General features: G+C 36.4%; 1 protein-coding gene across 5 annotated transcripts in view; it reads right to left on the bottom strand.

Annotated features, from left to right (window-relative positions):
* RALYL (RALY RNA binding protein like) overlaps positions 1–26,197 on the bottom strand; it is a 192,027-nt gene that overhangs the window by 96,652 nt on the left and 69,178 nt on the right. Inside the window, exon 1 of one of the 5 annotated variants that reach the window (XM_042870078.1) lies at positions 11,466–11,586. The exons of the other annotated variants lie outside the window; for them this stretch is intronic. Coding sequence (XP_042726012.1) covers positions 11,466–11,502 — 37 coding nt within the window. The 5' untranslated portion in view covers positions 11,503–11,586. Of the gene's footprint in view, positions 1–11,465; positions 11,587–26,197 lie in introns of those variants that run through there. 5 annotated transcript variants of the gene reach the window in all.

Genomic DNA, 26,197 nt, shown 5'->3' with positions numbered 1-26,197 from the left:
TTTCTTTTCTTTTCTTTTCTTTTCTTTTCTTTTCTTTTCTTTTCTTTCTTTTTTTTTTTTTCTTTTTTTTTTTTTTCCTGCAAAGAAACAAGTTGTCTGCCAGCGACCTAGCTTGGCTCCTGCTGCCTTCCTGCCAATATCCCCGCTCAATGCTGAGGAAAGCTCCTCACTGCTGCCCATCCTTAGGCACTGCTCTCTAATGAGGAAAACTTGAGATTGGTGTTGTTGGGTGGAACTATCACTGGCTCACCTGACTTAGGTACTGGGGAGAAATGACTTTAGAAGTCAGTTTAAATGCTTTCTTAGTGAGTAGTCATACCTACATGTATGAATGGTAATAAAGAGAAGACTGCACAGGTAGATCCTGGATTTTTTAAAGAGTCACAGGTAGAAAAATCAGATTGCTTTGGAGACTAGAATACTTTTTGGTGATGCAACATTTAAGTTGGTAATAATTCCAAAACATTAATGCTTTTGCGTAACAATGGTAGCAACATACATTACATCTCAGCAAACCACTACAGCCATGGTGATAAACTATACATTTAAAACACAGACCCCAAATAAGTAGCTGAAGAAAGAGAATAAACGGACATTGACTTGCACTACATTCCCTTTAGGTGTAAGTTAAATCCAGAAGGAAGGGCTCCCAGGACATGTTATGGCTGCTTTCCGTCAACAGAACTTGTAGGACAATGTAATTGTCACTTTTTCCTTAGCAATAAAGCCTTGATTTCTAGCACTACTACTATTTCAGTCAATGTGAATTTTGCCATTGATTTTAGTATTGTGTGACCAAAAATCTAGGTTCATATAAAAGTAATCAATAAAGCAAAACAAAATATCTGGAGAAGATGTTCAAAGGCACAAACTGCTGTTAAAAGCCTGCTGGCTAGAACTGACTTTTGTCAGACTTTAGGTGGCAAATTATCACTCAACATTTTTCCCTTCTACTCTCTGATACATGTTGTAAATTCCACTGGTGCCACAAGCCATTTATATTACTTACAAGTAACCTAACTGAGCACAGAATATCTTTGATTTTAAACTGCATGACACAAGTCAGAAGTAAATTATAAGAGGAAATTATTTATACCAACCACTTTCCTTTAATTTTAATTCTCAACATAGAGCACTTGTTCATCATGTTCATAAATTCCTGGTAGGAAGAATGTTACATATGAGAAATGTAAATTCTGCAAAAACATTAAACTTCCTGTTATATACATGAGTTTTCTTTTTTCCACCTGTGTTTTGACCTATAAACCTACAACTTCTTTTGAACAGAAAAGATTTTCTAGACTGTTTAAGTGCTTCAAATTACCTATTCTGTAGGTAACACATTACCTACATTACACATTACCTATGACGATCTGTGGACAGTAGCTGACCATACAGTAAAATACAGTTGATTCTTTGGCAGATCTCTTTTATTTGAATGTGAACAGTTCATCCTGTAGAAATATTTCAATTCAAATGTAAAAATGTTCTTCAACATTAATAATAACATTTTTGGCCAATCAGTTTTTTTTTTTTTTTTTTTTTTTAATCGAATTTTAATAGCCATTCTAAGTTGAAATAAAATATATATACATGTAATGGCAAAGTTAAAAAAAAATTGTACAAATACATATGTAAATACAGCTTTATGAAGAGGAAAGAAATTAGATTCTGTGGTGGCCACACAAACATTTACAATTCATGTGTAATTCGTGGGCAGGTCCAAGCAACCCTATCTGCATTTCATAATAATCCACTGTCTCATTTTCTAAATAGACACCAGTCAAAACATAAATCCAAATTTTTGTAGGGGCATACAACTGCTTGTGTTTACTTTCAAAAACCAAATAGGACTATTATCACCATGTTTAGTTGGAAAAAAAAAAAAAAAAAATCACTTAATCACTGGAGGAATTGATCCCCCATACAGGATATTTCAGAGATTGCAGAGATTAAAATTCCCACTTCTATTGATTAGAAATAATTTATTCTCAGGGTATTGTTTACCCAATGACTTTTGTGAGTAGCAGGAAAATATTTTACTTTTTGATAGAAATGAAAACAAACTGAAGTGGACTCATCTTGAACATAAGTGTTGTCTGTGAGGATCAAGGCTTACTATAAATTCACATGAAATATCTGCAACGTATACAATGGTTTCTGGAAACAAGCACTTTTTTTTTAATGCCAAATTTTATCAGAAGTATAAACTGATGCATGTTCACTATTACTTTCAAACTGGTTCAGAAAGCAATAGGGGATATAAATTGTCCCCGTGTTGCACACCTCAATCTACTCATTACTGAACCTACTTTAATAGAAACTTACTTTCCTACTCATTGCATCTGCATCAAATGATCACTGCCAAGTGAAATGCAGTATCTGTTATTTCAGAGATTATTTATATACCTAAATATATTACTGGGATCCGTGATGCTGAATGATAATCTTACTAGAAAGCTGATCAGCAAAAAATATATAGAGACAATGGCAAAACGTTTGACAGATTTGCTGCTCTCATGAGAGGAAGTTGTAGGAAAAAAATATATCTTAATGCTCAAAAATTATTTTAGGATATATCATAGTAATGAAAAATGTGCTAGATCTAGATCCATGCTTGTTTGAATACATATTTATAAGACTTAGTCCTGTTCAAAAATATTAAGTATCAGATATTAAATGATACCAGTGAGAAGGCAAATCGAATCAGTACCTAGTGCCTCAAAAATTCAGTTGTAATGTAAGTTTCTTTTTCTCAGCACAGGGATGACATTTTATAAGCCACAAGAACTAAATCCCTGACATTTTCTTTGGGTTTTAGTTCAGCTACTGAGGGCAAGAAGGAAGATTCCTCCCTCCCTTCTCCACTGCTCTCACCCTGGAAGACATTTTTTAAATGATAGACTATAAGTTTTAAATGATTATTCCATTTTGAAAAATAGCATATATAATGGAAAAAAAAACATTTTCAGAATAATGATTAAGACTGATATGTGTTGAGAACCTCTAGCATTATGTTTCAGTACTCTGCTGATAGCATATGTTGACCTACAGTCACAAAATAAAAATAAAGTAAAAATGAAGCACTGCAAGTAGCTGCACCAAGTCTTCAGTAGATCTTAAGGAAATATGCAAACGCACACAGTGAAAACCAGGCTATTAGGCACCACCTAGACACAGCTTTGTGACAGACCTGGAGGTGAACCAAAATCACCACTACAGCTGCCTTTGGAGACTATTAATAAGATAGATACCAGCAATTTGGTTAACAATTGCTGCTCTATCTTAAGAATTACAGTTGGATGATTTTCTAAGGCATTTTCTAACTCTTGGGGTCAAAAGAAGTATTGTAACACAATATGCATTCATAATTTTTGTGTGTGTGTGCAAAAAGCAGCTCTTGGCAGCATTTATTTTGTTGAGGATTTGAGAAAAAAAAAAAGAGTCGTTTGTGGAGATCACTGCAGCCTTCTGCAAAGGACAATAAGAGATATTTAGGCAGGGGAAGAAAAACCTGTAACTCTAAGCAAAAATATAAGCTAATATCAAAACCTATTTATCAGAATCTTTAACACACTAATAACTGGACAAAGAAAAAAAAAAAAAAGAAGAAAAAGAAGAAGAAATGAAGTGGCATTAGGAAAACAGAAATTTAAGACTGAAATAATTCTTAGTTGCAAAAAAGCAAGATTGAATGCTCCATAGATAGGAGCTGGAATTAAAATATTGATCATGTGTGCTCACAAGTTTTACTGTAATATCACCCTATCGCACTTGAGATCTGTGTTCCTTCCAAGCTATGTGTGAAGGGAGAAGGGGAAAGTTTATAGAGGGATACCCAGAAATGTTCCTGGATTTTACTCGCATGGAATCTCTCAAAGTAAGGCTTCTGCAATATAAAGACGTTCCAGTTTCTGTAGTATCTTTTAGATATTGGTTGGTGCTTCTAAACCAGCCAGAATCCTTTTAATCATTTATCAGATATTGGATAATCATCTGAGAGACTTTATGTGCATTTTTAAAAAATGTTATGATTATTTTTTTCTTATGAAGGTCTCAATATACACATTGTGCTTGATCTTATGACTGGTTACAGCTGGAAGTACGCCACTGTAGCATTTCTTAGAAGCTCTCCGCTTTTTAGATTCCGTATATTACATTTCGTAATAAAAACTCACAAAGATGTATTGAGAATAGATTGCACATGTTGTAAAGGTCAAGATTTAATTCTGTCAATAGTTTTGATTATGAAAGAGGCAGAATTACAAGCTGCGTTTGAACTAAAGATCTGTACTGGAAGTAGGACGGAGGTGTTCTCTACTGCTCTGTTCTTACAGAGAAAGTACGTGAAAGGGAACAGAAAAGAAATCGGGTCGGCTATAAAAACAACAAAAATAGTTTGCTTACAAATCAAGACTTGCACTGAATAATTTAATTATACTATCATTAAGGTTGGAAAAGAGCATCTAGTCCAACCATCCACCTACCAGCAGTACTACCCACTAAACCATGTCTGTAACTATCGTATCTACCCTTTCCTTAAACACTTGCAGGGATCATTTCTTTGGGCCACAAAGATGATAAAGGCCTGGAGCATCCCCCCTATGAGGAAAAGTTGGGTGATCTGGGTCTGTTCAGCCTTGAGAAAAGAAGACTCAGAGGTGATCTTATTAATGTTTAGAAATATCTTATGCGTAGAAGTCAAAGGGACATGGCCAGCCTCTTTTCAGTGGTCTGTACGGACAGGGCAAGGGGAAATGACCACAAACTGGAGCATAAAAAGTTCCGCACCAATATGTGGTACTTCTTCACAGTAAGGGTGATGGAGCACTGGAACAGGATTCCCAGGAAGGTTGTGGATTTACCTTCTCTGGAGATACTCAAGAAGCACCTGGATGCCTTACTGTGCAGCCTGCTGTAGGGGGCCTGCTCTGCAGGGGGCTTGGACTTGATGTCTCTGGAAATCCCTTCCAGCTCCTACAATTCTGCGATTATGTGACAATGACTCCATCACCTCTCTGGGAAGCCTGTTCCAGCACCTGATCACTCTGAGAAGAAATTATTTCTAATATCCATTCTGAACCACCCCTGGTGTGACCTGAGGCCATTCTCTCCTGTCCTATCACTGCCTACATACAAGTACTTTCCTTATTTTTATTTTTTTTTTAAGTTTGCATTTTTTATGAAACAAGCATCAGTGGATTTTGCCTTAAGAGAACAGACTGTATGGTCTGAACACCAGAGGGATTTTTCTCCTACAGAGCAGGGAAGTAGATGTCTCTGCTACAGCATAGTACAGAGATTCTGATAGAGGATTACTATTCGTGTAACGTTAAGTGAGGAAGTGTGGAGTCCCTTCAAGATTCCCATACTTTTAGAGGGTTTAGAGAGTTTAAGTCTATACAGTAGCACTCTTTATGACTTGCACACTAGCATGTACTATAATGTTTTAAGAATTACTTTTTTGCTAGTGGTCCATAGTACACAATGAAGAGATTTTTAAAAATAGATGAGCAATCTAGATTGAAAGCCAAGTGACAGAGGAGGAAATTGCATGTACTTTTAGTAAATTGTCTCCATGACTGCACTCAAAAAATGTATATTTTAGCCAGCAGTCATCTAACCTCAGTCCATCTAATCATTAGACTTCTGTTTGCTCAATTTAAAAGCCAGAATTGTCTTCCTACATAGATTCCTTCTGAATACTATTACCTTAGATCTCATGGTTGTTACTTCCATTGATCTCATATTTTAAAATTATTACCAACTATTAAACATTTAAAAACTATTCCAAATCTCAGGTCATTACTGGAGTGCTTCAACCTCAGAACACGTAAGTTTTGATAATCAGCACACCATGAATGGTATTTTACTAATGATAAATTGTGACACTGATGAAGTCAGCAACACTTTCTCCCAGCCTGAGCAGAGCTGAGAACTGGAATTCTCAGCTGTACATATGCAAACCAGTATTACATTTATATGTTTTACATTTCTGATACCTGCTTCATTTTCAGTGACCTTTCAAATATAAACTGTTGATGGTACAGTATGTTCATTTGTTAACTCCCCTAATACTCTTCAAATCACATAATCCAAACTACATGATTTGCATATGTTCATCTTTTTTAATAATTCCCTATTTATGACTGTTCACGATAGCTGATGCATTTTTATGATGTCTCCCTGGCATTCCAATTATTACTTCTGCTGAAACTTAATTATTGATCGTAATTCTACTGATTTATATTTGCAAGGTAAGGAAACACTCCCAACATAACTATAGTAACCTTTTTAACAAAGAGAAAGCTACTGTTAAATTTTTTGTTCCTCCTCCTTACAGATTTATTGGATTTCTTTGTTACATTCTCCAGACAAATTTCAGGTAAGTTAACCTCGACTCCCAAACTGGTTTCTTAACAGTCCCTTCTGTATCTGTCCTGACACTGTTTATTCCTTACCTTTTCACGTTCAAGAGAAATTGTAAATAAATTCTTGATTCCCTAGGATTTCTTGTTCACTTTTAGTACTTCCTCTCAGCATTTACTCCACAGGGTCAAAACCTCTATTTTGCTTACTGAGGCAGACTCCAAAAAAAATAAGGGGGAGCATCAAGTATGGCACATGGAGTTTGGTCATCTTATTAATCTCTCAAAATGTGCTTTTTGGAACCAACATCTTTCAGTACTTTTGAATAAGTTACACAGTCCAGAAACAGAAAAGCAATGTCTGCTTTGGAAGTATACGGTAGACACAAAAAAGTGTCAGAGAAAAAGTTCCAGCTTACTTACCCTGTATGCTTCACTGAGGGACATACACTTAAAATTTTACTATTAGTGACATTGTGAAATGAACAATTTCAAATAAGCCAATCTTCTCAGGTCACAATAAATTCCCTTCAAAGATATGAGAAGAGTTCTTCTATCCCTGAAGTCCCTGAACTGTTGAGTAGTAATTACATGTATAGTTCTGTATAAAGATGTTGTCCATGTGATTTGAATATTCAATGACATTTTTTTACTCCTGGAGGTCACAAATGTCTTTTTACTCAGTCTTATTACAGATACTCATAATTGCGCTGAACTTGACTTATTCAAAAAGTATGAAGCAATAGGAACATCCTGGGGCTATTCTAAGATAGCTTTATATGAAGAAAGCTGTCTCTATATCGTGCTGAAGAGATATTCCCTTGTTGTCTGGGTCTCTGATGTTTTAAGGAATGAGGCAGAGTTGTCTTATATGTATCTGGGTCAGTAACTACACTTGTTTTCCCCAATGAGATTTTGCTTTCCAGTTGCTAACTCCTAACACACTTTATTAAAGGCTGCTATTTTCTTTGAGCAGCAGCAGACTCAGTACTAGGGACTCTTTATTGCCCTAATAGGCAAAAAGGAGATGAAAGTAATCATGGGCTGATCAAACTATGATATAACACTGTTCAACAGATGCTAAATCTATTTTTATGGCTGAAAGTGATTGTGCTATCTGTAAAGGTGGACATTTAAGATGAGAACAATAAATCTGTGAGGAAAAGATGGCAAGTAGAATCTTAACAATAAAAGAAAATATAGAAGGCAATGCAAAGAAGCTGATAGGATAAAATATTCCTTCTGACTGGGATTTCACATAATTTCTCATCAGTTGTAGGTCTACAATAAATTCCCTCTTCAACAAGACAAGGTTACTTGGAAAACACAGAAGTTATCCCTGCGGACAGCACATCTCTAAGTTTTTCAGTGGTTCCCAGTGACAGAACAATGGCAATGGGCACAAACTGGGACACAGGAAGTTCCATATGAACATTTTTACGTTGAGGGTGATAGAGCACTGGAGCATGCAACTCAGAGAGTCTGTGGAGTTTCCTTCCCTGGCAATACTCAAAACCCACCTGGACAATTTCCTGTGTAACCTACTGCAGGAAACCTGCTTATTAGTGGAGTGAACTAAATGATCTTCAGTGGTCCCTTTCAACCCTACAGTTCTGTGATTCTGTGAAGTACTGCACTGATTTAAGACAAAGATCTTACAACCTTCTGTGAGTCACATGCATTCTACACTGCAGCATCTACAAGCACAACTTACGAAAATAATTTTCCTTTCCATTTACCATCACCTATTTAATCCTTTTAAAATGTAGACATAAATTTCATCAGCACTCCACATGAAGGGAAAACTAGGACTGAACAGATTAAACTCAGAGAATGAGAGCAAAGAAACATAACAGACTAAACAATCAAAAGTAAACCCGTGATACCTCTGTGAGGAGAGAAGTCACCAGGATAAAAGGAAGTGGGATGACTTTCCTCTCATTACAAAAAAGAAAAAAAAAAAGAAGAAAAAAAAAAAAAAGAAACAAATCCTCTATTGGTTTCAAAAGAAAAAAAAATCTTCACAAGATCTGCATGATACTGTAAAAAGATACAATTTGCAGCATATCTACATAAAGATAGCAATGACTATTCCAGCTATGTAAGTTACAGTATGCAATGGTAACATAACTTGGAGTAGTGACTGAATGACTGCTTCTCCATGGAGAAGCTCCACAGGTACACTGCAGCCTACCACAAGGTTTATCCTGACCATATTGTCCTCAGCAGCTGGTACCCTAGTGTCAAACCTTTTGCTTCAGGAAAGCTCCAGCAGGTCATGTTTATCAGTTTTCCAGATTTTATAAGACTATTTCTTACAATGGTTTCCGCTCACTCAGTCGTTATGTTTGTGCAATGAAATGAGAACCAAGCCTATCAGCTATCTGGTAACAACCTGAATTATAGATAAAGCGTGCTAGAAATCCGGACACACATCTGCATGGAAACTCACTATGTGTGTATGTATGCAGGACAAACAGTCATACAGAAATAGCCTTAATCTAATATTTATTTAGAGATGTAAAAGTTTCACGGCTTGCTGCAATACTTACTTTTGGTTCTCATCAGTTACAACTATGTATGGAATGAATAACATACGTGAACTACTTCAGGTGCAGCGAAAGCAAAGCATTAAAATTAGTGCTGAATTTAGAAGTTATGTACAATGCTGCAGCTGAAGATTTATTCATAGGAAACTTTTATCCTATTCATGTAGGCACAAGTAGATTTTATTTTATTTTATTTTATTTTATTTTATTTTATTTTATTTTATTTTATTTTATTTTATTTTATTTTTTTCAGCTGATTCTCCAGTAACAGTTTTGCAGCTGAGATAGAAAATGGAAATAGAGATTCTCCATATTTTATGTTAAAAAAAGATCATAATCTCACTATTTTCCCAGTCCTCCCACCTCATTTAAGTGTTTTCAAATTGTTTAAAGTACAAAATGCCTTTATACTCTTCTTCAAAAGTTGAAGAAAAAAAAGTGTTAGGCAAACAATGTTTATAGTACTTTTCAGTGTACACCTAATCTAGAAGCAGAACTTCAGTGAATAGGAATGTCTACAAAACTCACTTTTGTTTTATGCCAGATGTTCAAGTGTGTTATTAAGATGTAGTGAGGAGATAAAAAAATGATTTACCCTACATATACTTAAAATTATGCACTACATATCTTTCATTATCATTTATAAACGGGCATCAAAATAGTTTCAGGTTTCAAATATAACATGATAAGTGAACAGAAAATGTGGTATTTGTCTACTGTTTAACATGGCTGCTACCAACAATCTTCATATTTCAAAATAACAATTGTTTAGACAAGATCAGTCCTTCAAAAAGGCTTTTGGTGATATAAATAGGAGTAATATCAAAATTACCCAAGTTTATTTGTTTGCCTGTTGAGACTTTTGCAATTGGTAATTAACTAAGAGGTAGCAATGAAACATCCATATATACACCATTGCATTTAATGTAACAAAGAGAGCTCCATTGAGGTATCTTATTGATTGGCATCCTAAAATCAGAGACAGCTTAAAACAGAAAACAGTGCAAGAGCTACTATTGCAGTTACAAGCTTGACTCTGTTTCATTCTGATTGTTCTAATTATGTTTCATTCTTATTCTTTTCCCCTTGGCAAACCATAGATTCTCCTTGGGGTCAGTAGAAGTAGAAGAGAAAGGGGAAGAAGGCAGCTTGTCTTCATCAAAGCATTCTTTAGAAAATCCTATGCCAAGTTCTTGTGAATGACTATATTCCTATGGCAAATCTAACTTACTCACTCAGTCACAAATTTAATTACTGCATACCACAACCAGATTTGCATAGGAGAGAAGGCAAGAAAACAGCTGGACGTAGGACACCTCTCATTTTACATATAAACAATAATAGTAATTGATACATTTAAATGAACTAGATTAATTAATATCTTAATATCTGCCTGTATATAAATAATTTCCTTTCACTGCTGTTAAGGGAATAACCTTTATGATAATTCTTTTTATTTGAATGTGAAGCAGATCGATTTCTGTGGCAGAAATCTTAGCAGGGATCTAAGTCCTGCAAACTTTCTACATGCTGCACATACATTTGTTTTGGTAAAGAAAGACTGAAGGAGAGCTGTATGGATTAAGTTCTAAGGAATAAAAGCCAAGGTCAGTAATAAAGCTGCATAAATCCCTTCAACTCTGAACAGAAGCAATGCCCCTGTCCATACAAAGTCCAAACTTATCTTCTTTTGTATTGATATGCCTTTCCCTCCTGCTCTCTCCTGCACAGTCCCTGCATGGCATTTTTCTTAGCGGAATATCTTTTTTTCTCAGCTTCAGACATGCTCTCCATTTATTACTTGGCCTCTTGCTAGATTTCCTTACAGTAACGCATACTTCATGACCTGACCTGCAGCACTTCATTTTTACTTGCCTCACTCATCCTGCAATAATGGTCTGGAAAAGACAAAATTGTTACTAAAATTCCCCTGGCTGATACCATTGCAATTTAAAGAGTCAAACAGGTGCTTGCCAGGAAATTTGTACACTTAGAAGCAAGTGAATTTTCAGAAGCAGAGTCTCTATAATACACAAAAGACACATGCATGCCCCCTCATCCCTTTTTCTTTTTCTGTGGTTTAAGCAAAGCTGGTCAATTCCATGGAAAGTTGTGGCAAAGGAAAATCAACTGCCCTTAAAGTTCTGGTAGTGCTGGCTCTCTGAAGTGAATCTCACAAAGATGTCCATCAAGTGGGAATGTGCCAACCCGGTCAAGGCAAAGGAACAACAAGCCACTCGTTATTCCTAATGAAGGACAGTGGGCTGAACCAAACTTATATTTGATTGCTGTTTCTTTGTTGATATTAAAAAGCAATCACTCGCTGAGGGTTACCATAGTAACAAGTGAGCTAATTTTTTTGTTTTAAAGCTCTTTCATGCACTTACAATACAGAAACGGTGGGAAATTTGGCAGGGAATCCTGTCCTTGCTTTTCTGCTGTTATTTAACTAGAGCAGGGTAAAGCAAGGCATGGTTTTCAATGAAACTGGAGATTTATTTCCCCTCCTCTCTATGAGCATTAAAAAAAAAGTTTGCATTTTACTTACATCTTTGGTTTCTGCGTTTGCTCTTGTACATAGTCATTCTGAAGAAATTCCGCTTTCTAAGAAGTAATTGCCTTGAACACAGACAAAAGAGAAGAGGTCGTGCTTCTGCTTTGCAGCGAGACAGTTGCTCACTGACAGAAGGTAACCAGCAATCTCTCACAGAAAGGCAGGGTAATACCATTCTCCTAAAATCCAGGGGAGATGCTGCTGGCTGTAGCTATTTTCTCTGCTGCAAAGCTCAGAGAAAAATATACATTTATTTTCCTATTTTTTCTCCAGTGTGTTTTATAGCACCTAATAAAATCGAGAGCAGAAAGAATCATATAATCAGAAAAAGTAGGGTGATGTACTATGTGACAGCCTGATAGCAAGATTCCTCAAAAGAGCTCTGATGCACACCAAAATTGCATAAATGACCTCATAAACTAATGAAAGCCAACTTTTCATTGAGATATCGCAGAATTGTATACATGAGGACATTAAAATATTATGAGTTAAATCTTCAGAAAAAATTTCTGTTGGAAAAAAAAACCAACACGTTGATAAGTGAAATCCTGACTGCAGTTTTGAGCTTATCTCTAGGTTATTCAGGAAGCAGCATACAGTGTACATTTTTTTTTCATAGTTCCTTCTGCATTACTTTCTATGATTTCTATTTGAGGAAAGTTAATAATATTCTTCTTGTTTTTCATTTCTGTAACTGCTACCTGCTAATAGGACATAGGAAAAGGAAAAAGTGGCAGGATTGTATGATCTTCCACACACACATAAATAACTGCTTCAATAATCCAGACATCTTCCTAAAGATGGGCAGGGAAAAGAGAGAGAAATTCTTGCCTGGACAGGGAGATGACAGTTATGACATGGAATGAAGATGTCAGTGGCAGCTCTGGAGCTGGAGAAAGGATGAATTGCAGTTCATTCAGCAACAAATTTGCCTTCAATAAAATTGTGTGAAAGTATTTCTTAATTGGGCTTTTCATATTTTAAAACATCATACCCAGATATTACACATACAGAAGTGTCTCAGGATTAAAGATAGAGGGTGTGGTGAAGAAAAAACAGCTAATGACATGTCTTAAAAGTAACAATAATAGTCTTATTGCCATTTACAATGCATGGTTTGACAAAAGCTCTCTAAACTACTCAAGGAAATGTAAAACTGTAATCACTGCTTCAGATTAAAAATAATTTATACCTGGCGCCTATGGGTACTTCATGCTTCAGAAAGCAAAAAAAACAATCCTTTTCAAAGACAGTCAATAGTCTGCAGCATCCATTATCTAAAAACAATGACCAGCAGTCATTTTCTTAAAAAATGACAAAGAAACAAAACAAAACCTGAGGAAATATCTTCCTACTCTAAAATTAAACTTCCTGTCTCTTTTTCCTCTCAGATTTTTGTTTCTATCTACAGTATAGATACAGAATAGGCTCTACAGAGTTCAGCCTTGTGCAGTGTCAGTTCTTCTTCCTTTCAGCCATTCAGTATTTCACACAGTCTCACACTGGCACACCTCTAGCTGCTAAAGAGAATTTTTTTCTTTATTTTGGTTCTATTCGTCTACTTTTCCTCCCTCTGTCAAAAGCTGACCACAGATCTTTTCATTTGCTTTGGACTTGTATCGGCATAGCTGAGGACAAAGCATGGCCTAAAGAAAGTGCAAGCAATGGCTGCATCTTTAGATTTGTTTTATATTTCAACTACAATCATCTCAAAATGCCACAGCTGAAATGACACCATCTCTGTTGCGGAGGTCAGCAAAAAGACAGGAAATGGATTATCAAGCAGAAGGGAAATAAAATATTTGGCCAAGTCATTATGAAACATAGCAGCAGAAAAAATGCCTGCACCAAACAGAAAGACTCTGCATGGCATAAACTCAAACAGCATTGATCAATTTCTAGCTATTGAAGTTGGTATTTCTGCAGTAAGTTTTATATGCTGACAATAATTCCCCATTTTCCTGCTTCATTTTCCCTGAGTTAATTTCCAGCTGAATCAGATCTATGATCTGACTCAGATCACAGAGACCAGTGGTATCCTACTTGTTGCTTTGTGTGGTCATCTTTGTTTCCTTTCCTCGCTCTTCCCCGTTTCTACCTGAAGGGTTTCATCTTTATTATTTAGTTCAAAATTTCCATTTTTCATTGTTTCAATAAGATACTCTCAATCTTTTTCCTCAGCTCTCATTACAATTAGACTATAGAATTCATTTCTTTTTCTTATCACTAACAGCTAATTTTCCATTACTTTTTATTTTGCTTAGCTCTCTATATTATGCTATACATAACACATGCAACAGCACGTGTATCTTTTCATTGTTCTTCTGTGCATTATGCTATTACAACCATATATTTGTATGCAAATATTTTGGCAATGGCATAATAAAAAAATACAAACTAAATGGAAATTTCACGTGATAATAATTAATTTGCTTTAAGCCAATGATCCCTGAAACCATGGTCTTTATTCGTTTTATTTTGTGCTAATTACAACTCTGATTACTTTTTCAGTATAGTTAAATGTGCTTGCTAAAAATAATGTAAATGCACAGTGTTTGGTGAATCATTCTATGTCTATTCATTAAAAATAAGTAAAATAGTATTTGAACATGCTGTCTGGCTTTGAGTGGGCAGAGCATCCTCCTGTTTGTCTGTGTTACTGATCACTATAGAAGAGCTTAAAATTTAGTTTCATGCTTTCACAGCTTTAAAAAAGTCATTATTTTGTGGATGGCTGGTGAACGGCAGCAAGCTTTGTGAGGTGAGAAGAAATGAATGAACTCTGCAACAAAAATCAACCAATCACACAATCTTAACTTACTCAAACATCTTAAACAATTATAGAAGATTAAAATATTCTTAAAATTGTCCATTGGAATCTCTGCAATGAATTTTATCAGTTCATTGTTGCTGTTGGCAAAAGAATAATGTCCATATCTGCACATTCCACGTTACCTCTCAACTTTCCCCATCCTACGGGTCCCAGTAAGGAGTGTTTCTTTAAATGCTGCAATTTATTTCTCAAGTTGTTTCAGAAAAAGAGGAAAAGAAAAACACAGACATTTAAAAAACATAGCTACTGACTTGAATGTCACGTATTACTCATCAATAAACTCTTCGTCTGGGCTGTATCCTCACTTTTTAATGAGCAGATCTTAGACAAGAAGAAAAGGTGGGGGAGGCTTAAAGCATGTTCTGTCTCTCAGCATTTAATTCTATGCACCCAAACAGTGCTTTTAGATAATATCCTTCTAAAACTTTTAGTATGGTTACTTTTATGATGTAGACTTAAGAAAAAATTGCACATATAAATATGCATTATTTTTTCTTGAAATAAATGAAACCAACACAGGTCAACATTTAACCTCTCCCAAGCAACAAACACTACTTGATGCAAATATTGATCTATTGAAGTCATGTATTTGACATGTGTGCAACTCTTGCTGGTAAAACATAAGGATTATTAGCCAACAGTAGTGCTTTTTAATGTAATTTATATTAGATAATTAAAATTCTCTTTGACAATAAGTCACTTAAATAATAAAACAGGTTTACATTTACATATTCTCTTTATGATATAATGCAGACAAATCATAAAATATCAGCCAAATCATACCCCTGACTAACACCCTGGTGATATTAAACTGGCTGTGGCAAACAGAGTAAGAGGAAAGTTTGTATTCCACATGTTTACACGTGATAAGATAGAATCAAAGAGTTTTGTAAATGCATTTCAAAAGAAAACAGACCTGGCTTGCACTCCTGAAGCAAACCAGAAATGGGGGAGAATGAAGACTGATGAGAGGATGAGAGTGCCAAAGCAGGATAATTTTATTAAAAAATTACTTACAGAATAAAGAGCTCAATTCAGCAGCTTGATGGGTAGCCATGAATCTCAAACAGTTTGTATCCTACCCTCTCTCTGATAATAATCATTATTATCTGGCTTTTATTATACTTTGGGTCATTGTTTCCAAACAGTTCCAACCTGAATTCTGAAGCCTTGACCCTTCATGAGGAGATTCATCCATGTGGAGGAGAACCCCTACAGAGATCTACTGAAATCCAAGTGGAGAAGCAATCCTGCTTTGCAAATCCTCTTGCAGGATGACTGAGAGCTTTTAAGTATCTTTATACACAAAAAGGCCACTATTCATTAGTACACAATCCACAGATGATTGTGGGGATAAAAAGATTGTGTGGATAAAAGGGAAATAATGTAGCATAATACTTTCAAGTCAGCCATGCTTACTTTTACTAAAGCCATAAAGACAGTCTATTTTTACAGCTTTTACTTCACTAAGTTTTTACTCTGCCTGAGTATTCACATTCAGAAGAACACACAGTTTGAAGATTTCACGAAAATTTCAAGTATTCATCAAAAGCTGCAGTAGAATGAATTTGTTACATTCACTGTATTTCCACCATCTACTAATTTAGAAAAGACATCTGAAGAAATGAGTTTTTGTTGGAGCTGCTTGATTTTTATAAAACAATTTGGCTGTTGCTTGTCTGTTATCTTTTACATTTCTGCTGACCTGCTTTACTTTGCTTCAGCATTATCAGAAGGTAACGACACTTCACCACAAAAAATTCTTTTACAGACAGCAGAAGAAAGCCCCCAAGATACAGGTTCTACTTTCACCATAGGCAATTTTCTCTTTTTCAAGGGAGCTTCAAAGGAAAAATCATTTGTCTCACTGATAGACTAACATTTATCTTTAATATTTAAGAAATCCACTGTCAAGCCTTCCTCATTAGACCGAGCTATTTTTATCAGTTATCACTATTAACATTTAGAAATACGATTACAAAAGTATGAAACAAAATCTGCCACCTACATTCTTAGGAGACTCTTCTGGCTCTTTCTTAAACCCCTTACCCTGCTCTGAGCATGTTCCAATTTCTCTAGCAAGGGTATGTAAAATGCTCTTTTTTTTACTTTTTTTTTTCTTTTTTTTCTTTTTTTTTTTTTTTGTGATTAGCAATTTTCAAAGTTTATAGTGTTATTTCGTGAAAATGTAAACTTAGAATTGGCATTCACATATCTGAATTCTTTGTTAGTAAAGATAGAAGTTTCAAAGAATCCCAGAAGAACAGGAAAACAAAGCCAACTAGGTGGAGGAACTTCATAATAAGCCTTTAAATATATGAAAGGTTGACGTGCACACACACACACCCACACACAGAAAAGAAAAAAGCCAAGAAAACCCCAATTTTCTTTCTCTGGAGATTCAAACAATCATGGCATAAACAATGGCAACAAAAATTTGTATGAGTTGTTTGGAGACTTTGTTATTGTTAAGGGCAGCTGTATCTCAACTAATAATTGTGAAAAGAGGTAGAGGATTTTATCTATCTCAGATGAGTCTGCACAGGAGATGGATGAGATAACATCTTGTAGTTTCTTCCAGCCCTATTTGAGACCCCATACACAACATAAAATAGCAATCATCATCTAGTGCACCTCTAGCCAAGATTCAATCTGTGTTAGCCCTTCAGCCTGCCTAATAGTAATGGAGTATTTTAGGCAGAGAGAGGTTAGTATGCCATAAGGAGAATGTACAACAACCAGTGTGAAGCACCTAATTCTCTGTACCTACTTTGGGCAAAGCTTCTGCTTCAGACCCCAGAGGGGTTTCTTCAGCAGGGAATGAATGAGACCATACATGGGTGGTTGAACCCTGCTCCAAAACTTTTCTTCACTGATTATTGAGAAGGTAAAGAAACTGGCATCTGTGAGTACACGCTAAAAATATCCTTCAGAACTTTTAGAATTGCATTATATTCTCAATTACATTTGGGACACCTCTACAAGACTCAAAGGAGCTTTATATATGGTTACACTGTAAGTCAGAACTTAGCACTTTACAATTCAGAATGATGGTTTCTGACAAAGAGAACCTTTCACACACCTTTCTCCCCAGTCCTGAATACTGACAAGGGCTCTAAAGAGGTTTGCTATCTTCTGAGCTTTAGCTCCCTCATTATACAGTCTTATGTAATTCTTGAGCAAAACTTGGCCAATTCTGTTCTCTTTCCAGTTCCAAAAAAGAACCATGCAGTTAGGAATGTCTGCTAGTTCTTCCTATATATATATATATAGGAAGATATATATATATATATATATACGTATTTTTTTTTTCTGGAAAACAGTGCTGTGAGATTAAGTAGGGGGTCTCTTTAGACCAGTAGTGATAACATAAAGCTTTCTGTTCTTCCATCCAAGGAACATTTGTCTCTTATTTTAAGTTAGGGATAAAAACCTATTCCTCATTGAAGTCTCTGGAGAAAAAATGATCGAAATGAAAATGAATCACACTTCAGGCTCTTAGATATTTAATTTGATTTTATCCAGATCTTGTCTAACCCTGATGGTTTTCATTTGTACTGCTAAATGCTCTGCATGCTAGTTTGGCTTTTAAAAATCTCTTATTTCATCTTGATAAATTTGTCACCACCCAGAAATAATAATTTTTAGTTGCATTCATACTATTCCTAAACAGCTCTGTAAAAGTTGAGACAGCCTTAAGGGATGGTCTGAAGTTCTCAGATTATGGTACTAAACCACACTTCCTACCACTGACATGAGGTAGATGTGCTCCCGAATTTTTTTCCTAATGTAAACAAAAATTCCACCCCAAAACATATTTTCTTCAGAATTTATATTAATAAAATTCAATCTATGCAAACAATGTACAGAGAGGCAATCTGTATTTTTTTTTTTTTAAGTTATTTATGAGTAATTATATCATTTCTAAAGAAATAATGTGTTGAATACTGGTGTGTTTTTGTTAGATATTTAAAACAGCTTTTTCTATTAATCTATTTAACTATTTAAATAACAAATCATTAAATTTCAGTGTACGGTTGTTTTAACTGTCGATTACACCCACTATCATATTCTGAAAGCAGATTATATCTATACTATTTCCTGCAGCCTAAATGTAATGGGGCAAACACTCAGAACAGAATCCACTCCCTCATAGCCCAAGAACATGGGGGAAAAAAAAAGCAAAACCATTCTCATGGATTTTGATTTTACTTAAGAGCTCGGAATTACCTGAGTGCCTCATGCAGTTTTATGGACATAATCACTTGAAGAAAATACTTGCTATCATTACTGTTGCACTATGACACTATGGCATCTGTTACAACTTTGTTTATGTTTATTTAAAAAGCTCTATCACACGTTCAAAAGCATTTTCTGTTCCTCACTAGTGAACACTGTATCTCACTTTCCCTACAAAACAGGGAGAGCTTGAGAAGGAACCTCTTGTGAACAAATTAGGCACTTAAAATGTCAGTGTATGGCTTACAGCAATAACAAACTGATGATGTTTTATGGCACAGCCAATGAACAGCTGCTGCTTCAACCTCTCATTTTAGACTAATGCTTTTATAAAACAATCAAGAGAAAGCTGAAAATGTTCCACTTTCTTTTTTCACGGTATGGGATCTTTCTCACTGTGTAGGATTCAAGACAATTTCAGTCACAATCAATCAATGTAATGGCTGGCTTGAGAGGGAGTATAAGGCCTTTAACAGAGATGAAAAGTAGAAGAAGAAAATTCATTTTCAGAGAGATGGAAAATGCTGTATTATATCAATTCACCAACAGTCCATGACAAAAGAAGAAACTCTATCAGCACACACACAACAACACCCTTGGAATTATAAGGGCCTGTTCACTTTGTGCAAAATACCAACAGTGCTTCAACTGCACAATTGCTCCTACTTTTTTTTTTTTTTTTTTTTTTTTTTCTTTCTTGCCCTTTTTTTCATGTCTATGTGGGGTGGCAGGATGGGAAAAGTGCTAACAAGAAGTTGTTAAATTAAAATTAATAATGTACCCAATTTAACACCTCCCTTAGACTGGTGGGTGGGTGAGCAGGAAGTATCTTTTCCTCAGTCTAAACAGGGCTGCATACCTACGGCAGGAATACATGTATTCTGAGTCAGTTGAACTCATAGGTTTATCCTCTCAAAATATTACAGCTAAGTAACAGACAATTTCTAAGACTGTATTTTGCTATGTAGAAACAGAATGTATTTTGAGGGATAATAATAACAGCAAAACAATACTTTCCTTTTATTTTGAGCTCAAATATTATTTTAATCAAGACAGGTGTTACAGCACACAAGTGCTCTATAGCACTTAAAAGCAAATTCATTTTTATTCTTTTAATAAAAATGTTTAAAATATATTCCTTACCCTTTTAAGAAAAGAATGTGAAACATTTTGCACTTAAAACAAATCTTGCTAACAGTTAGAGATCCAACATTTTAAACACAAGAGTAATTGTTTGAGGGCGTTTATCAATAGGAAAAGGGGAAATGGCTTTAAACTGGATGACAGTAGATTTAGACTAGATATCAGGAAGAAATTCTTTACTGTGAGGGTGGTAAGACACTGGATCAGGTTCCCAGTGAGTTTGTGGAAGCATTCAAGGCCAGGCTGGATGGGGCTGTGAGCAACCTGGCCTAGAGGGGGGGTATCCCTGCCTTTAGCAGGGGGTTGGAACTACGTGATCTTAAAGGTCCCTTCCAACCCAAACCATTCTATGATTTATGGTTTTATGTTAGTCATAAATACTATCAGAATACTGTTGAAGTACTTCCAAATGAAACACATTCTCTGTTTAGGAATATTTCAAAGAAACACAGTAACTAACAGCAACTTGGAAAGACTAGCACTTGTCCAGGTTTTACTAAGTATCAGATCATACCCTCAATTAAAAGAATTCATAGAATCATAGAATCATAGAATCATAGAATCACTAAGGTTGGAAAAGACCTAAAAGATCACCCAGTCCAACCGTTCACCTATTCCCAATAGCTCCTACTAAACCATGTCCCTCAACACAACATCCAGCCTTTCCTTGAACACCCCCAGGGTCGGTGATTCCACCACCTCCCTGGGCAGTCCATTCCAGTGCCTGGCCACCCTTTCTGAAAAGTAATACTTCCTCATGTCCAGCCTGAATCTCCTCTGCCATAGCTTGAAACCATTCCCCCTGGTCCTATCACTAATGACACGAGAGAAGAGGCCAACCCCCAGCTCACTACAACCTCCCTTCAGGAAGTTATAGAGAGCAATAAGGTCTCCCCTGAGCCTCCTCTTCTCCAGGCTGAACATTCCCAGCTCCTTCAGCCTCTCCTCATATGGCCTGTGTTCCAGACCCCTCACCAGCTTTGTTGCCCTCCTTTGAACACGTTCCAGGGCCTCAATATCTTTCTTGCAGTGAGGGGCCCAAAACTGGACACAGTACTCGAGGTGCGGCCTCACGAGTGCTGAATATAGGGGAACAATCACCTCTCTGCTCCTGCTTGCAACACTGTTTCTGATGCAAGCCAGGATGCCATTGGCCTTCTTGGCCACCTGGGCACACTGTCGGCTCATGTTCAGCCGAGCATCAATCAATACCCCCAGGTCCATTTCCTCTACGCAGTCCTCCAGCCACACCGCCCCAAGCCTGTAGCGTCGCCTGGGGTTGTTGTGGCCGAAGTGTAGGACCTGGCATTTGGCCTTGTTGAAACTCATCCCATTGGCTCCAGCCCAGCTCTCCAGCCTGTCCAGATCCCTCTGTAGGGCCTCGCTACCCCCAGGCAGATCCACACTTCCAGCCAATTTGGTGTCATCTGCGAATTTACTGAGGGTGCACTCGATGCCCTCATCGAGGTCATCAATAAAGATATTGAAGAGGACAGGCCCCAGCACCGACCCCTGGGAACACCACTCACGACCGGTCGCCAGCTGGATTTAACTCCATTCACCACCACTCTCTGTGCCCGGCCCTCCAGCCAGCTCCTTACCCAGCCAAGAGTGTACCCATCCAAGCCTCTGGCTGCCAGCTTCTGCAGGAGAATGCTGTGGGAGACAGTGTCAAAGGCTTTGCTGAAGTCTAGGTAGACCACATCAACAGCCTTTCCTTCATCCACCAGATGGGTCACTAGATCATAGAAGGAGATCAGGTTGGTCAAACAGGACCTGCCCTTCATGAACCCATGCTGGCTAGGCCTGATCCCCCGGTCACCCTGCACATGCCGCATGATCTCCCTCAAGACGATCTGCTCCATAACCTTCCCTGGCACCGAGGTCAGGCTGACAGGCCTGTAGTTCCCCGGATCCTCCTTACGACCTTTCTTATAAATGGGAGTCACATTGGCAAGCCTCCAGTCTTCTGGGACCTCACCAGTCAACAAGGAGCGCTGACAGATGATGGAAAGCGGCTCGGCTATCACCTCCGCCAGTTCCCTCAGCACTCTCGGGTGGATCTCATCTGGCCCCATCGACTTGTGACAGTCCAGCTGGAGCAGTAGGTCTCTGACTGTTTCTTTCAGAATCACAGGGGGGTTAGTGTGCTCCCTGGCCGAGATTACCAGGTCAGAGAGAGGGGTATCCTGAGGATAACTGGTCTGACTTTTAAAGACAGACGTAAAGAAGGCAATTGTAGTAGCAGTTGTTGAAAAAAGCAACATTTTTTCACTGTGATCTAGAAACCTAGAAAACAGAACTGAGCATTCAGTGACCTAAAGACAAACTCAAGAAAGAGACTGGTACAACTGAAGAGTGAAGCATTTTCATCCCCATGAGAGTCAAGAGGGAAAAAATACTTTCTCATCAAAGTAAATAATTAAGAGACTATGTGTGCAAACATTTAATAAAGGTATGCAAAACATTTCATTAAAATCTAGTCTAAAATCAAAGGCATGTAAGAACACATGTCAGATTTTCTGTTCCCTGATCTGTGGCACTTTGGAAGGGTAAAAGATAGTCAGGTAGCATGGTGACAACAGATTCTGGAGACAGGCTGTTCAAATGCATAGGGAAATTCAAAGTCATTTGAAGAATCTGTCCCAACATCACTTCCGTTTTTAAAAAATTCTGCTCTCAGCCAAAGGCTCAGTTCTACTGGACAAAACATGTTTATATTTTTAAATGAAGTTTGTTTTCATCAATTAAAAAAAAAAAAAAGTCTCTATGATGCTCTAGCAAAACAAAAGATAAAAGAATTTAAGAAATAATTTAAGGAGGGAAGATTTAGTTTGGATATCAGGGAGAAGTTCTTTACTTCTCCCTGAGAAGTAAAGAGAAGTAAAGAGAGAGAGAATGGTGAGGTACTGGAACAGGCTGCCCAGAGAGGCTGTGGATGCCCTGTCCCTGAAGGTGTTCAAGGCCAGGTTGGATGGCGCTCTGGGCAGACTGATCTAGTATAAAATGAGGAGATTGGTGACCCTGCATACGGCAGAGGCATTGGAGTTTGATGAATCTTAAGGTCTCTTACAACCCAATCCATTCTATGACTCTGTGATTCTATGAAGGTAATATTGCTACTCACCATTTTTTTTTCTACACTGAAATTCCTGCTCATGTCTTAGAAAATAAAAGTGTACCAAATTACTTGAAAACTAACATTCATAACTTATTCATAAAATATGAATATTACTTGCACTGAACACGTTTTGCCCTTGCTACTACAGGAAAGTAAGGTAGCTTCACAAGCTTGCACAAAGCTGGTCTAAAGTGTTTACAAGTCATTGACTTCTAAAAAGTAAGAAAAGGATGAAAGTTCTTCCAAAAAGGGTTTCTTCCCTCCATCTGAGCAGTAATATACAGGAAAGAGAATTATAAGTAGAATATACTGCAATAAGAGCCTTTGCTCTGAGTTATGACAGGAACATTAAACTTGTGGGAGGCTAATTAAAATCAGACAAACCTTTTTTTTTTTTTTTAATACACAATTAAAAAGGCTTTGAATGGCCTGTTTTACACTAAGTCAAATTCTCCTATTTAAAGCCACCTACACATTACTGATCTGAACGTAGATTTAAGCTAGCCAGGATTCAGTGCACTCCTTGGGAAACAAAAAGCAAAGCCATGTATTTCTGCGATCTTATAAATCTTGCACACAAAAGAAGAGATGTGAAGAGATGTGCTCTGAACAGTATCTGTAGGAATATAGCACATAAGGTATTTAAGAAAGTGGAGTTTGGAGAATCAATGTCCCGCTAATCTTGGATTCAAACACTACAAAAAGCGAGCATGAGAAGACTTTTCTTTGCTTTTCTGATCGGTGTTGGGGGGGATACCAACAAATACACCACCAGAGCACCAGATTTTCATAGGGAGTGAACAGACTGATTTTATCTGGCAAATATTTCTGAGAGCTTGGAAAAGGCAGAACAAAAGAAATGAAAGACCATGTCAAGCATACGATGGAATCAAAGTGGTCCAACTAAAGCACACACAATGAAAACCAGTACTGACATTTTCATGTACTTCCAGTAAATGCAAAAAAATAAAATTAATCCATGTGAAAAACTGAGCCAGTGTTAACTGACATACAATGTATTGCAGACAACAATTTCTCTAAGCTGTACAATAGACTGGAAAATCAAAATACTAAGAAATACTTATTTTTAGACTATAGCATGATTTTTTCAACACTTTGCAGATGAATTTTTGAACAGCAAATGTAATATTGTACATATGATCAAATGGAAAGGGGAGGTGTTGGAAATCAATACATGGGATGGAAGGGTCCAGTGTAAAGTCCACTGTAAAAATCGAATCCTGTCAAGTCAACATTTGATAAATTTTCTCACAGTTGCAGCTCTCCCTGCAGAGCAATGCCACAATGTACACACAGTTCTAAAAGCAGCAGCAGATGTGATGTCTATTTTAAAATAGGTTAACATTCTTAAAGAGGGTAGAAAGACAAGGGTCTCCTGATCAGCTCTCGGTCAGACTAATAAATGTTTGTAAAATTATTTTTCATGTATTAATAGCAGAATTTCATCCTAATAACATCAAAAAAAAAAAAAAAAAAAAAAAAAAAAAAAAAAAAAAAAAAAAAAAAGACCTTTAAAGCATGACTTTGGGGAATAAAGAAAATAGTCAAATTTCTATTTGTTGTCAATTAGATGTCACTTATATGACTCAGTTGCCTGAATTCATGGATGACTGTGTTCCATTATGTAGGAGTTTCTTAATTATACAGCAAAATTCAGGAAAATCATCAAAATTATTTTATTTTAAATTAACTAAACATTTGGCTCACAACTCTTAGTTTTCCAATTCAGTGAACTTAATAGCCTAATCTTTCAGAGAAAGAAATTTGATCAGTAAATCTGGTTAAACATACTACTAATCATGCCATTTTGCTGTCTAATTTTTCTCTACTGGTAAATGCAACTTATTGAAGTAATCTTGAAATTTTCAGTGGAGTCAACATTCAACAGGATGATTGTATTAAATGAGAAAGCTTTTAGGAATTCCCCATTCCCTTAGTAGTTGCAGCTAAAAATTGGTGTATCCATAAATCACTACCTAGGATCTACACTGACATGCTGACAATAATAAAGGATCAGATGTTAAGCAAAAAAAGCAAGGAAAAGCAGAATTAAATTGCCATAATTATAAATTCAGTTTTTGCATTTCCTTTGATAGTGCAGTCTTATTTTTTGTTTTGCAAAGTGATAGATCACTAAAAAAGAGTTTTTATAATTTGAGGGGAAATGACATCTATTGAAACATTAATATCAATTATTTATTTGTTTATTTATCAATTAAACAGGTTATTTATATATTGAGACTGCTCCATGCTACACAAATAAAAGTCACTTCATTTCAATGTCTCATCTCATTACAATTAAAAAATAAAGCAATTTAAGACAGGTATATGAATTAATTTCCAAAAGGCACCACTAAAACAAAACCAGAACCCTGAACAGCTGTAACTATTGAGTCTCTGTCAGAAAATATTAAGTAATTTAAAGAAATGTATACTTTAGTAACTAGGATTTTTCTTCATTCTTAAATACAGTGTTAGTGTACCAGAGCAATATCAGAAACAGGTGCTATATGACAAAAAATACACCTCTTCCAAGCATCGAACATCCTTCCAAGCTTAATTCTGTATGTTAGACCTCATTTGCAAAAATCAGCCTGGGAGACACACGAAGGTAATCTGTCTTAAACTTGAACTATCCTATTTCTACACAATGAAACACACAGAACGTTGGTGGAATAGACCCATGTAATCTTTTATTTTAAGGTGAGCTACTAAATGGGCAAACTTCTTTATCCAAATGGATGTGAGATTCCAAAGGTGATTCACCGTTTATATGAAAAATGGGAAGATATTTGAAACTGATCTGTGAATTGCAAATTTGAGATACTTTAAAACCCAGTCATGACCAAGATGACAATGTTCATTCCTTAAATTTTAAGTTCTTTATGCTGGAAGATTGCAGAGAATTATATAGACTTATCACCAAGGTATTCGTCATTTTCTACTTGGATTAGCAAATTGTACTCAAGCGAGCCTCAAAATCTTTAATGTGAGATATTCTGAACATACTAATAAAAACCTAAGACAAATCAGTGAAAAAGAATGTAAGGGTGAAAGGGGATTTTCCACCAAGTGATACATAATTACCCATTGGCTATTTTGATGGTTTTGATTTGTGACATCTTTTTTAAGCTGTGGCTCATGGTCTATTAGACAAAGTCATCTAGGCATTTTCCACACTCTGTGCTCTGCAGCATATTTTTTCCCATTATATTTAGCCTCAATAAAGATGATATATTGTGTTCTTTCTTCTCCAAGCTGAAGGCACCTTTGTCATAGCACCAGAGGAATTTCTTTCTTCTTTACATTGAGGTAACTTTCCTACCCGTTACAACAATTTGCCAAAATAGAGATAAGAACATTTGTGAT

This window comes from Lagopus leucura, unplaced genomic scaffold (assembly GCF_019238085.1).
Source record: "Lagopus leucura isolate 7727_CA_CO unplaced genomic scaffold, USGS_WTPT01 Super-Scaffold_100002, whole genome shotgun sequence".
Classification (NCBI taxonomy): Eukaryota; Metazoa; Chordata; class Aves; order Galliformes; family Phasianidae; genus Lagopus; species Lagopus leucura.
Note: the sequence above shows the minus strand (reverse complement) of the source record. Positions and strands in the feature narration are given on the sequence as shown.